General features: G+C 35.1%; 1 protein-coding gene across 3 annotated transcripts in view; it reads right to left on the bottom strand.

The window, feature by feature from the left end:
* sbno2a (strawberry notch homolog 2a) overlaps positions 1 to 15,696 on the bottom strand; it is a 77,345-nt gene that overhangs the window by 38,681 nt on the left and 22,968 nt on the right. For 2 of the 3 annotated variants that reach the window (XM_079819679.1, XM_079819678.1), the window contains 4 exons: positions 7,847 to 8,011; positions 5,093 to 5,167; positions 4,889 to 4,997; positions 1,587 to 1,747 (listed from right to left, as the gene is read on the bottom strand). In XM_079819679.1, coding sequence (XP_079675805.1) covers positions 1,587 to 1,747; positions 4,889 to 4,997; positions 5,093 to 5,167; positions 7,847 to 8,011 — 510 coding nt within the window. The remainder of the gene's footprint in view (positions 1 to 1,586; positions 1,748 to 4,888; positions 4,998 to 5,092; positions 5,168 to 7,846; positions 8,012 to 15,696) is intronic. The other variant, XM_079819680.1, reaches the window with a different exon arrangement.

Here is a 15,696-nt window from a genome sequence, read left to right on the forward strand (position 1 = left end):
TCCCTCTGTTTCTATCCAAATTAAAGGTCACTATAGCAAATGGTTTTTAAAGACTGGCTTTTAACAATGCTTATTTATAATAATAATACTTTTGAATGATTTAGATATCATTTATGTAATTATACCCTTATATATTTTAGTTAATCAATCATTAATAGGCACTTAGTTAAAATTAATATTAATAGCCTATATAAAGGTCATACAAATAAGCTTTAAAATCAATAAAATAAAGCTATAAAAATGACTACATGTGATCTTATGTTCAATTCTCTCTATATATCAAATAAACTAACTTCATAACTTTTACTTGCATTGACGTATAATATATTTCTTTAAGTTATCCTCTTTCATAGACAGCTCTTTTCTTCCTGTCTATTTGTTTAAATTCTTAATATTTTTCAATCATGTAATATTCTGCAGAAGAGAGAAATGAATCTCAGTTTCACTGATCCACAGCGTGTGATTGGCTGTTCACTACTGATGTCACAGCTAAACTCCTAAACTCAGGATCAAAGCCTGAGTTGACAGAGAAAGCTGATGATCAGCATCATGGGACCAACAAAGCCTGAATTGATTGGTTTGGTTTTGTCAACTCAAAACTAATCCTGTAACCCTGAGTTTGTTAAAGGGTTAGTTCACCCAAAAATGAAAATTCTGTCATTAATTCCTCACCCTCATGTCGTTGGACACCCGTCAGACCTCCGTTCATCTTCAGACACAAATGAAGATATTTTAGTGTAAATCTGATGCTCTGAAAGGCCTCCATTGGCTCAATGCACGGTTCACTCTCAAGACCCTTAAAAGGCACTAAAGACGTCGTTATAAAGTCCATCTCACTACAGTGGTTCTACAATAACTTTATGAATCGGCGACAATAGTTTTTGTGCGAAAAAAAAACCTAAATAACGACTTACATAGTGATGACGATTTCAAAACAAAGCATCATGAAGCTTCGAAGCGTTATGAATCAGTGAGTCGAATCATGATTTGGATCGCGTGTCAAACCGCCAAACTGCTGAAATTTGGCGATTCAAACTGCTGAATCGACTCAGTGATTCATAACGCTTCGAAGCTTCATGATGCCTTGTTTTGAAATCGTCATCACTATGTAAGTCGTTATTTAGGGTTTTTTTGTGCACAAAAACTATTCTCGTCACTTCATAAAGTTATTGTAGAACCACTGTAGTGAGATGGACTTTGTAACGACGTCTTTAGTGCCTTTTAAGGGTCTTGAGAGTGAACCGTGCATTGAGCCAATGGAGGCCTTTCAGAGCATCAGATTTACACTAAAATATCTTCATTTGTGTCTGAAGATGAACGGAGGTCTGACGGGTGTCCAACCACATGAGGGTCAGTAATTAATGACAGAATATTCATTTTTGGGTGAACTAACCCTTTAACCTACCATCATGGTACAGGCCCCTGGTGTCCACCATGATTCCTGTTCACTCCGACAACAAAGCACTTGAATGCAACAAGCTCGTAATCACGACTTCAAAAGTGGGAATTAGGAAATTTCCGATAGCACGTGAAGGCAGCAATAGACAATAACTGTAAAGTGCAGAGAGAGTGTGGAGGACCAGCACCTGGCAGGCGTAGATGATGGCCTCCAGCTGCAGGGCGGAGAGCAGGCCGCAGTTAATGGTGTTGTCTGAAATGGACAGTGTGTAGGTGATGTCCGGAGGAGGAACACTGGACAGTGTGTTGGTCTCCACTACGATGTCCGGGTGAGAGATTCCAATAGTAGCTGCACACATGAGAACAGGGCGTTTATTTGCCACGGATACACCACAAAATATGAAATCGAGTTTTTACTGTAGTAGGGATGGGCTGGAATGTGTGCTCATTGATCCAAATAAAAACTGCTCACGCAACATGTGTGGATTTAAGGCCAGTTTGGCTTGTTATAGAGCAAATAAACAACAAATAAATTGCCTTAAAGGTGCAGTGTGTAGTATTTATAAGGATCTATTGACAGAAATGCAATATAATATACATAACTATGTTTACAGTGGAGTATAACGACCTTACATAATGAACCGTTATGTTTTTATTACCTTAGAATGAGCCGTTTCTATCTACACACACCACGGGTCTCTTACAGTGAGGCCGCCATTTTGTGCCGTCATGTGCCCTAAACAGGAGCCCTAAACGGACAAACTTCTCTACAGAGCGCTAGTCACTCTCTAGACTGAATAACTTTTAATAAGGTTTAATCTAGGGCTGTCAAAAGATTAATCGCATCCAAAATAAAAGTTTGTGTTCACATAATATATTTGTGTGTACTCTGTATAATTATTATGTATATATAAATACAAACACATTAATGTATATTTTTAAGAAATATTTGCATGTATATACATTTATATTATATATAAATATTTTATATATAAATATACTACATTTTTCTTAAATATATACATGCTTGTGTGTGTTTTTATATATAAATAATAATTATACACAGTACACACGCATATATTATGCCCTAGTTTAATCTATCTTTATATGTAGTGACATATAATTTTATTCAGACTATGCAATGATATTTTACATTTGATTACTATTTTTGTACCTGACAATCTAGTTTAGACCTACATGAAAAGAACTGTTTATTTCATTTGTATATGTTTGTTCTGCTGTATTTATTTGTGCTTTTGCTCGTAATTTGATTACTTGTTCTTATTTTATTACTGACTGTCTTTAACTATATAAAAAAATTATATGAGTTAGGATAATAGTTTTTAGAGTCATAACCTTATTTATTAAGCTTGCATGGCTCAAAAACAATAATAGGCCTATTTAATTTTATTTATCAGTTTTTTTGTGGTGGGGCCAGTGAAAATTTTTGCAGGGCAAGTCAAAATTTGAACCCCTGAAAAAAATCCTTAGCATTGAGCCCTTAAATATATTCCCAAAAACAAAACAAAAACACAGATTTGCGAGAAGTAACTTTAGTGGTAAAAATGTTGAAGAGGAATGGAGAAGGTGATGAACCTAAATAGGCAAAAATTTGAGTTTTTTTTTTTCTTAAAAGCAACAAAACCCAGAGAAACAACTCAAGCAAAGCCAACTTCTTTTGTGTTGTAAATAAAAAAATCCTAGGGGAAACACTGGGTCTTGTGGACACGCAGCGGCCATTGTAAGTCCACAAGACCGAAAAAGCATGTGTGTGCTATTTGGGACAGGGCCTTTGTGCTCCGAAAGGAAAGGGTGCAAATCACAACCTCACCACTAGATGCCGCTAAAAAGGAAATATAAATCGGCAACCAGTTTCGGAATCGGCCAATTTGCATAAACAAAATAAAATCGACAATGAAAAATCATGATCGGTGCATTTTTTGATGTTTATTTAAAGCACTTTGAATTACCACTGTGCATTAATTGTGCTACATAAATAAACTTGCCTATCGGAGTTACTGTTTTCATATTAAAAATGATAATTAAGACTATATCTTAATACAGTTAATATACCATACTAGGGGTGTAACGGTACACAATACTGATGGTTCGGTACATACCTCGGTTTTGAAGTCACGGTTCGGTACAGCAGTTTTACAAAATTATAGCTTTTTATTTATTTTTATTAAACTGGTTTACTGAAAAATTGTGTCTGTCCTTAAATGAATTCAATTATAACTGAAAGTTTCTTAAAGATAATGCTGTAAACTATAGGAGCCCTTACTCACACATTACTGTAATATTAAAGGACAGAACACAAACTATTAGCATAAATTCAGCTGATACTTATGTTTAGATATAATAATCAACACTCAAAAGCTTCACATTAGGCAGTTTTTGCATTAACTTCTAAATCTAATTATAAAAGTAAGTTTTTTCTCCAATTGGTTGTTGAGATATAATCATTCATACACAGTGTGTGTCATTTTCATGACAGGTTTATTTAAACACATTAATAATCCAGACATCAGTAACAGGTTCAGATGAATAAAACGGCTAATATCGGTCATATATTCAGTGAAAGAGTTGATTTCTCTAGTGAACTCACAGCTGTGGACACTGAATGACTTCTGAGGTCATGTGATGAATCAGTGAGTCCATTCAGCGGTTTGGATCGCCAAAGTCACGTATTTCAGCAGTTTGACACGCAATCTGAATCATGAATCGACTCACTGATTCATAACGCTTCGAAGCTTCATGATGCATTGTTTTGAAATCGGTCATCACTATGCAAGTCGTTATTTAGTTTTTTTTTGCACACAAAAACTATTCTCGCCGCTTTATAAAGTTATTGTAGAGCCGCTGTAGTGAGATGGACTTTGTAACGACGTCTTTAGTAGCTTTTAAGGGTTTTGAGAGTGTAAAGTGCATTGTGCCAATGGAGGCCTTTCAGAGCATCAGATTTACACTAAAATATCTTCATTTGTGTCTGAAGATGAACGGAGGTCTGACGGGTGTCCAACGACATGAGGGTGAGGAATTAATGACAGAATTTTCATTTTTGGGTGAACTAACCCTTTAACCTCATAAAAAAAAAAATATATATATATATATATATATATATATATATATATATATATATATATATATATTTCCTTTCCTCTTTCCCTCCCTACTCTAGCCTGTGCTACACTGAGAAATGTACACGGACTAAGTATTTCAGGCACTTGTTGCGCTCACTCGACTCTTCACGACCAATCGCTTATTGTACCCCCAAGTTGTAAGTCGCTTTGGATAAAAGCGTCGGCTAAATGCATAAATGTATATACCATTTAAAATATAGAACATTTTATTACCTTAAATTTGAGAATGAAAGACTTTTAGGGCTTGTGGGGATCTTAAAACATCCATGCCATGTTATACAGCATTACCGTACTCATACTGCCCACCCCTGTGCTGTAGTTTGATATGATATGACATGTGTATTTACATTTGGATGGCTTGTATTCGGCATACGTGTCCGCGTGCCCCAAATCCTCCGTCTCTTCCTCGTCTGCCTCCTCCTCTTCCTCTGGTGGCGGGGGAGGAGCAGCAGCAGCCTGTAGAAATGATGGATGGAGGCAGAAAACACCAGATGATGAAATGTGATGAAATAGAGGAGAGAGTATTAGATAAAGGTAAGGAGAGAATCTACCTTAAATCCTGCCACTGACGCAGACAGGATCGCACTGAAGTCATCCAACCTGCCAGGAAACGTGCTCAGGTTCTGCTGGAGAACACGGATACAGAGGAGACGCTGAACACTCATAGGAGATAACACACACACACACACACACACGAGGAACGAGACTCAGGCTACATACTATTACTATCGACTAAATGTCAGTTACTACCAGGGCTTAAAAACAGAAAAAAATATCAATCGGTTCACTCCGAGCAGAATCGATATTATAGCGTTTCCAACAATTGCCGTTAGACAATCGAAAGTGGCCTCTTATGCCGAATTATTTTCAGAAGAGTGATAACATTCTTTGTACATAACTTTTTTTCAGCACGACTTGTTTTAAAAATTGCATGAATAAAGAATAAATAAACTGGATAACCATTGCTCTTTTAATGCACCGTCAACTGGTAATTTCAAAGCAAACACTGCGCAACACGTCCTTGCATCACATAATCAAATTCAGTCAGCTAATAAAGCTTGATCATTTAATGCAATATAACATACCATTTAATACGAAGCATCAGCCGTCTATATAGAAAACATTGAGCTGACCTGTATTGGCAATCTGTTTGATAGATGCTAGTAGCCTACTTGGATAGGCTTAAACGAAATCCATAAACTAGCCTAAATCAGACTATTTGAGCTTAAAGTCCGAACTGCTTATTTAAACGTACGAAAAGAATGTCCTCCAATACCTGCGCTTTCATTGTAGACCTCAGCGGGGAAAGAAATGTACTTGAGGCATGTAAATGCGCGCTCACACTGACGATAGATTCATAGATGACATTTCACTCACGCTTGATCCGTCACGTCACATGCTGAACTACTCTATTCATGATTGGTCACTGCCAAATTAAAATATTAAAGAGAACGATAAAATAACGTTATTAACCGGTTAATGGTCATTTCAAATTAACGTTTCTGTTCAGAACGATTCAAATTGATTTTGATTTCATTTCCGTTTTTATTCCTCTTAAAATTTCGTTCGTTTCCGGTTTTGTTTTCGTTCCTTGAACCGGTTCAGAGCCCTGTTTACTACAATTATCTATAAAAGCACAAGACCAGCTAAAGACATTCAGTAGGACTACAAATTATTATTATTGTTATTATTACTCAAATCCAAATATTAATTTTTGTTGTTTAAATTAAAATTATAATTTTTTGTATTAAAATGATAAAATACAGAACTATTATAATATATAATTTATTAAACATTTATTTTACAGACCAACAGTGTTACTTCAAAACTAAAATAATAGTGATAAATTCATTATTATTATTCAATTATTAATTTGTTATTTAAATTAAAATTATTATTTTTATTTTATTATTTAAATTATACAATACAGAACTATTATATTATACAATGCATCAATTTTATTTAAAAACAACAGTAACACTTCAAAATAATAATTATTACTAATATTATTACTGAAATTCAATTCTTAATTAATACATTTTTGTCATTTAAATTTAAATTATTTGTATTGTATCATTTGAATTATAAAATACAGAACTATTATATTATGTATTAAACGGTAATACTGCAATACTAAACTAACAATAATTATTATTATTAGTTTTATTTTATTATTTAAATGATAAAATATAGAACTATTATAATATATAATTCATTAAACAAAAATTACAGAACAGGACTATTTCAATCCTAAAATATTAATAATACATAAAAGTATTATTTTTTATTATTATTATTATTATTATTATTATTATTCAAATTCAATTATTAATTAGTATTTAAATTCAAATGCTTATTTTTATCTTATTTTAATTTAAAAATACAGAACTAATTTATATATATATATATATATATATATATATATATATATATATATATATATATATATATATATATATATATATATATATATATATATATATATATATATATATATATATATATATATATATATATATATATACACACACACACACTTTTATTTTACAGGACAACAATAACATTTCAATACCAAATGTATGTTGTTATTATTATAATTATTATTATTACTATTACTATTATTAGTATTATTTAAATTAAATAATTATTTATTTTTATTAAGTAAATTACAATTTTTTTATTTTATTTAAATGATAAAATACAGAACTATTATAATATATCATTGATTCAATTTGTATTTTACAGAACAACAGTAATATTTCAATACTAATATCTATGGCAGTCTACATTTCTTTGCTTTCAAACCATACAGCTTTTATTTTGGCAGAAAACACATTTTCTCTTTGATTTACGCAATTCATGCGTGTCATTTTGGAAAAGAGAGAAACCTGAATAAATGTTGATCCCTGTCTATTAAATTTGAAATGTAAAAACCTTAACTTGGGCTCAACATTAGAGAGAGAGAGAGAGTCCTGAACACGGAGCACAAATACAAAATCAGCTTTTTAAAATAAACACATTAATAACCAATAACCCGACAGGTCATTCTCTGCCGGCGACACTGAAACGTAATCTTCCGTGTATCACTTCTCCATCTGCTTTAATCTGATAGCACAAGTGTCTACATGCCGGCAAAACTGGGCTAACGGGCAAAAATCTGGTTTTGTACCAACACAGTCAGCTTATTAAACATAATCGGTTTAAGAATGTGCATGCAAACGTGCTGATTGTTATTGAGTTTTGTGGCAGGACCAGTGAAAATGGCGGACGAATGAATATCTGAGAGAAAGCCAGTGTATAAATACCTGTCTCTGACTGTGTCCAGGTATATCCCAGTACATCTGTGCCGCGGTGCCCTCAGCGGGTAACTGTGCCAGGCTATCAGTGCCAAATCCTGAAGGGTCTGGGTACTCCGACAGAGATTCAGATGGGGAGGAGAACAGCGATGTGTTGGACAGCTCGTCAAGATCCTAAAAATAACCACCACAAAAACATGCTCAGAAGTTGACACTTGAGTCATTTTACTGAAAAGCACAGAGCAGCTTTGCTTCTAGATATTCTGTTATCCAACCAAAGTGTGTGTGTCTTTCGTGTTCAGTCTTTAACACACAATTAACGTGGAAAAATTAAATTAGTCCGACTATGTCGTCTGAAGCTTTGCATGAGGACAGATTAAATGCCATTGAATTGAAAAGAGTAGCTACGATAAATGAAAGTCAAGTTTGACATGAGATTGTGGTGTATCATATATTTACGTAATTATCACAAATTAGGTATCATTTGAAAGCTTACAAACTCAAAATTCATCCTGTGAAACCCGTTTTGAAATCGGACATTGTGTTACCATGGAAACGGTACTCTTAATTATTCCAGCGGGCTCCTCCCCAAGTGGGCGGTGTCATGTTTCATATTACAACATTTATTTTAACAACTTTATAATCAAAATCTTTTCCAACCTTGACAAAACACATTGTCGGAAAGGTCTGAGTCTCAAGGTTCCATATTTGGTGACTGTTTCGTGATGGAAGTGACATTTGGACATAAATTTACAGGAAAAAGCATCCAAAAAACAATCAATGGAATTTGAATGACAGCCCGGTGGCTGTTTCTGGTACTGCGCCTAAACAAAATCTCATGGGAACTTCAATTTTTGTGATATCAACTTAACTTCTTAACCCGCACCGGTTCGTGGACGGGGGGGTTGACGGAAGTGGGGGGGTGTGTACTTTTATTTACTTTTGTTTTATACAAAATATTCAATCAACTATCACAAACTATGCATCATTTGAAAGCTAAAACACTCAAGATTCATGTTCTGAACTTGTTTTTGCAATAAATACACCAGAGAGGAAAGGGTTAAATGAAACGCTAAAGGACCGTCCATGTAAACATTAGCATAATATCAGCGTTACTCATCTTTCATCTCCTGTCGTTCAGATCAGATCGGACGAATCCAATAAACACCCGCATACATCTCTGTGTAAGAGTCCATTCTTCAAAATGCATCCCACTTTTTAATCCAAAACAACGAAAAAATAGGGAAAAAACTAAAAATCCTCCGTTGTTTGCAAGAGAGTTTTGAGTTAGCGTGATCAATCATGTCCATTTTCAATGAAATATCGATTCTATTCCGTGTCTGGCAAACTCCCCCTGCTAGAATAGCTTCTCCCACGTATTTTAAACCCTCCCCCGTCTCTCTCCTTCAACCCTCGTCTCTCTCCTTCAATCAGAGACTCTTCTGGGATGCATCATATAGAGGAAGTGCCTTACAGGCTTGGTGAGCTGTCAATCATTGCGCCCATGGTTTTCGTTGGATAAAGGCACTCGGTGCCCAGCCAATGCCTTTTCAACAAAGGTTTGATTGATGGACTTAGTAACCAATCAAAAGGCATTATCTTGCGCAGTTTGCGTAAGTAGGCTTTGGTGAATACTGTTTGCGCGCTGGCTGCACGTTCTCCATGGCGCAACTGCAGTGGAGCGCGCAGTCTGTCACTGACGCTTCCCATCAGCTAAATGAGTTTTTTACACTTTGTAATCTCTGTAAATAGTTGCTTTAGTTTTTCAGTAACTGTTTATCCATTATAATTAGTAGTATATTGCAGTTTATTGCAGATTTATTTGAATGAAAAACTACTCTTTACAATAGCAAATGTTCTGAAATAAATGGCCTTTTTGAAATGACGCCTAGACTTTTCTTGACATAAAAGCTCACAGAAGCTACATTACTGAGAGAATCATCCTCATATTTGAATCATGACATGATTAGACATTCAGTTTTATATTTAAGTTATTTTCAGGCTCTTAACATTAAATTATAATATTTTTTTCCCTAAGTGAAAACAAAAAACAAAAAACGTGAGTCACTTACATGTATATTTACATGTATATTACTCTGTTCCCATATTACTTTGAGTTATTATGACTCTTGGGTAGCAATATTTCAAGTGTCTAGTTTAAAATAAGACCAGGTTTATGAATATAGACCATAGGGTTTAAGAGCTGCAGACATTTTCATTTGGGTATATCGTTTTCAAAAAATTCCACAAAAATGGGGCGCTTGTTAAGAGGTTAAAATTTGGAACACAACTTGGTTAGACATATTATTGTTTAATTTTAGAGTAAAAAATGTTTTGTAAAATATATATTTTATATGAAATAAAAAAATATTTAGTACAGTATTTTTAAACTTCCATAACTTTTTCATACTTTCATATTTTGAACTGCTTTCACTTCAGCAATAATCTGCAGAGTGTCTGCTTTAAACTTGGGTCTATATTCCAACGCATTCTTGAATTACAGCCCTTTAAGTTTGGATAGTGCATTTTCATGTGTATTCTCAAAATGGGGGGTGACAGTTAAGGGGTTAAAAACGGTGATCCTGTGATCATAAAACCATCCGATACATGATTCGTGAATTGCGGTTTGTTTTTCACAGCAGGTGTGGACTCGACACATTACTTCAGACATGGCCAACGTCCAAAAACATGTGCTGTAAATCTGTCAAGGGATGGTTTTCATTCCTGGAAGCTTCAAACAGTGTTCATGATCACATTCAATGTGCTATTCCTCAGAGAGATTCATCACTAAAGCGAGAGTTAAACATCTTAATGCACCTTTAGAGTAGCACAGAAAAAGCCCTAAGTGCTGTAGCAAACTGACCTGATGCTAAAGAAAACGTTTGTAGTAATTAGGGGTGTGCGCGAATAGTCGAATATTCGATCGGTAATTAATATTCAATAAATAAAAACACTATTCGAATTTTAATATTTTGCTTTGCTGGCCGTAAATGCAGTGAATCCATGATAAATCCCTTTAAAACTAGTTGTGCACTGTGGAGCGTGTTAATAAGTTGAGTGTATTCGATCACTATGTCGTCGACTGCCTCGCGATGTTTGGAAATACTTCATCAAATATCATCCACATGATATTATTGTTTTTCTCAACATGAAAATGTGAAACTATATAAACACGATAACCATATTCCGACTCGAGTGTATATGTACGTTCTGCACGATATCTAGCGCGCTCTGCTTTATTAGCGTTTACTTCTACTCGCGCAGCTTGAGCTTATAATGCTTTTGTTCTTTAGGCCTATATTTTTTGTTTACACATATTGTTAAATGTTTTGAACTGAATGAAAACCTTAATATATGACTTAAGCTTGTTGTGTCAATTTCCTAATCGTATGCTTGTTTAGAAATGGTGACAAAAATGTCTCTCATTTTCTCAAAATAAAGTAATTTAAATAAACGATGAGCCCAAATATTCAAATTAGGGCTGTCAAAAGATTAATCGCGATTAATCGCATCCAAAATAAAAGTTTGTGTTTACATAATATATGTGTGTGTACTCTGTTAATTATTATTTATATATAAATACACACACATTCATGTATATATTTAAGAAATATTTGCATGTATGTACTGTATATACATTTATATAATCTATAATCTATATAAATATAAATGTTTTATATATAAAAATAATATTTTTTTCGTAAAATATATACATGCTTGAGTGTGTATTTATATATAAATAATAATTAACAGAGTACACACACATATATTATGTAAACACAAACTTTTATTTTGGATGCGATTAATCGCGATTAATCTTTTGACAGCCCTTATTCAAATACAATATTTTGGGAAAATGCCCATCCCTAGTAGTAATTATTAGTATTTATTATCAAAAACTTTAGGAGTCAGCTGTCCACTACAGTCCTAAACCAGCCAAGGTACCAACAAAATATTATCTAATTATATGAAAAAAATCATATCATATAATTTTTTGTAAATATCGCACACCCCATTATGCTTATTATGAAGAATTGGTAGGTAAAATAAGCTAAGGCTTCAGTCTACATGTACTGTGTAATTATTATGGAATTATGTATGAGGGCCAAAATAAAAAAAATCTTGATTTTGACAGCGCAACCCTCAATTATAAACTTGAACTCAAGCTTGCGGTACAGAACAGGTGGAGTCCTACACAAACCCATAACCCTTCAACAATCAAATAAAAGCCCATCCCAGATACCGTAACCTATTTCGCAGATGTTACAGCCTCTTGAAAGTGCTCTACTGGATGGATCTTTCCATTTTCTGCTATAAAAATGATTTCTGGCTGTCAAAAGACGATGAAATTGCCTTGTATTATTCTGTAACTACTCTGTTCCGACAGCAAGACATCCAGTTGTGTAATCTTTCCATTTGTGAGAGTGAAACGGGCAATTTAGCCGAGATAAAGCAGGGTCAGGACTGAATGACGGGACAATAACTGTAAATTCTGCTGGACAGGAAGGAATGAGGAGCGCGGCACAAGGAGAAAGGTCAGAACAAGAGATGAAATGTCTGAACACATCAAGAAGTGATATCTGTAGAAGCAGACGCTGAAATAAAAGAACTACACTCGCAGCAATAGCTGGATCAAGCGAAATCACTCAAACCCTAAATCATTTTCAAAAGAAATAAATGTATTGCATGCACTTTAAAAAAAAAATATTGTTTTTTTTTCTACCTAAATCCTGGATTGAGCCTTTTGGGTCATTTTTGTGGTTATTTTTTCAGTGTTTGGGTGGTTTTTTGTGTTACCCAGATCCTGGATCAGACATAACTAGGGCTGGGTATCGGTAAAAAAAATTTGATATCGGTACCTTGACTTCGATTTCGGTACCTTGACTTCGATTTCGGTACCTTGACTGCAATATCAATACCAAGGTATAGATATCGATACCTTGACTACGATATCGATACCTTGACTTCGATATCGATACCTTGACTACGATATCGATACCTTGACTTCGATATCGATACCTTGACTTCACTATCGGTACCTTGACTACGATATCGGTACCTTGACTTCGATTTCGATACCTTGACTTCGATATCGATACCTTGACTTCACTATCGGTACCTTGACTACGATATCGGTACCTTGACTTCGATTTCGATACCTTGACTTCGATATCGATACCTTGACTACGATATCGATACCTTGACTTCGATATCGATACCTTGACTTCGATATCGATACCTTGACTACGATATCGATACCTTGACTACGATATCGGTACAGTGACTTAGATTTCGGTACCTTGACTTTGATTTTGATACCTTGGCTACGATATCGGTACCTTGAATTCGATTTCGATACCTTGACTTCGATTTCGATACCTTGACTTCGATTTCGATACCTTGACTTCGATATCGATACCTTGACTTCGATATCGATACCTTGACTTCGATATCGATACCTTGACTACGATATCGATACCTTGACTACGATATAGGGATGAAACGATTACCGGTTTCACGATTAATCATCATTAAAACCGCGTGTGATAATCACGATTGTGAAAACTCGCGGTAAATCTTGTCCAGTCAGCGTCAGTCTGACTGCAGCGCACCGCTGTTTCTGAATGAGAAGAAATGGCAGAAGGCAGTGACAGCGCCGGGAGATTTTTCAGACTTCTAAAAGGACCAAATCTGAGGCGTTGTCATATTTTGGCTTTTACAAAAGTCCTGAGGGAAACTTAATCGAAGATGGTCACCCTGTCTGCAAAACATGCCAGGAGAAAGTCACTGTAATGGGGAAAACACTTCAAAACTACGAACGCAAGGCAAGTGGACTTTGACCTCAATACCAAAACTACGTCTGGGAAATAATAACGTGAAGCGAACAAACAAGTTCGGTAAAGACTAGGGCGACATTAAGGGATAATCAGGGCTTGACATTAACAACCGCCATTTGCGGGTGTAACGTTATTTCGGCTGCACACTAGTCACTCTGACTGTTGAACTTATTGTAGTCTTCTCAAAAGCCATCTGTTATAATCGCGTTGCGCATTATAACCATTTACACGTGTTTCTATTGAGTTTATGAAAGCGACGTTGTCTCATAATCTGAGGCATTCAGATTAGCCAGAGTTATAACATAAATGTTCAGAGCGCGCTCACTCGCTGAAATCTCTCAAAGCAGAGATAAACGTGCGATGTATGCAGGAGATTCACTCATCATACAGAGGTTGACTGTTTTTGTTCTATTTCAGCAGCGAAAATGGTTTCAAACAAACACAGCAGAACCACAGCACATCTGATATGACTGGCATAACGCAGGTGAATTTAGGGACCGTCTCTAAAGTTACACACAGCATTGGTAACGTTATACGCGTTTCAAACTTCAATAGCATTTGAAGGGAATGACAGTCATAAAACTGACTGTAAAGTGTTCATCTAGGTGTCAGGTATGATACACACCTTTTGAAATTTAATAAAATAAACTGTCAAATCATATGGAAATATGGATATGCATTATTTCACTAGGATACTGTTTGGGCTCTTACACAAAAATATGCTATATTAAAATGCATCATTGCTGAACACTGATGCGAATATTGCTTGAATATATTTACAGAGATAATATTAGAGATTATATTTACGACAAATTATTATTATTTATGCGTTATGCGTTGCTATTGACGACGGCCATTATAAGGAAGGAAATCTCACAGATTAGAATCTATCTTAAAAAAGTGCATAGAGCTGCTTGATTTATTTGTTGTTTGTTGATTTCAAATCTAAAACTTGTTTAAATGTTTTAAGTGTGTGCATCTGTTCTTTTTGAACACTTTCATCTCGTTTGAACAAAACCGTGATAATATTGATAACCGTGATCATTTGGGTCACTATAATCGTGATGTTAAATTTTCATACCGTTTCATCCCTACTACGATATCGGTACCTTGACTTCGATTTCGGTACCTTGACTTTGATTTCGATACCTTGACTTCGATATCAATAACTTGACTACAATATCAATATCAGTACCAAGGTATAGATATCGATACCTTGACTACGATATCGATACCTTGACTACGATATCGATAAAAAAAAAACGCCTTGGGTTTGTTTTGTTTTTTATTTTGACGCTACGCGTTTAAAACTGGCCGACCAATGAGATCGCCGCTTTAGTTGACGTGCCTGGAGCTGCTGAAGTTACAGTAAAACACCACTTGGTGGCGCTCATGCACGAAACGGTCTTGCCGAGCACACATTGATGCGACAAAGAGGAAGTAGACAAAGAAGAAGATGAGCTGCTAATGCTGCTTGCCAGTTAGCAAAAAGTGTGTGAATGGTTTTGGCAAGCACGTAAATACTGTCTCTCTTCTTCTTCTGTGTGACAACCGAGTGTCAGAAGCATAAAGTGGCCGCAGCACCACCTTGTGTACCGGGAGCGCCATCTACTGAATTTGCACATTCACTCGGCACATCACCAGTGAAAATCGCTTGGGTGTGAACACAAAAACACACCGAAAAACGTCTAAAAAAAAAATGGCGATAAGCGTGTGCGATAATCGTCCCGGTGTGCAGACACCTTAATGTTTATAAAACAAGAAATAGCAAGGAGACATTAATTTTACTTGTTTATTAATAAACTAATGTTTTCTGAGTCTGTGTTGGCTGCAAAAAGGAAGTTGACGATGCTGACTCGCACCTTTCATTTGGATTACATAAAGTATTTGTTTTCGATTTCAATTGATTTGTTTAAACAGATATTTCAAGCTTTCTATAGGCCTATTTCTCATGTGTGTGAGGAAAGAATATGCTGAGTTTCGGTTCATTTATGTGACACACTGCAGTTCTTCTTGCACTGT

This window comes from Gobio gobio (genome assembly GCF_949357685.1).
Source record: "Gobio gobio genome assembly, chromosome: 6".
Taxonomy (NCBI): domain Eukaryota; kingdom Metazoa; phylum Chordata; class Actinopteri; order Cypriniformes; family Gobionidae; genus Gobio; species Gobio gobio.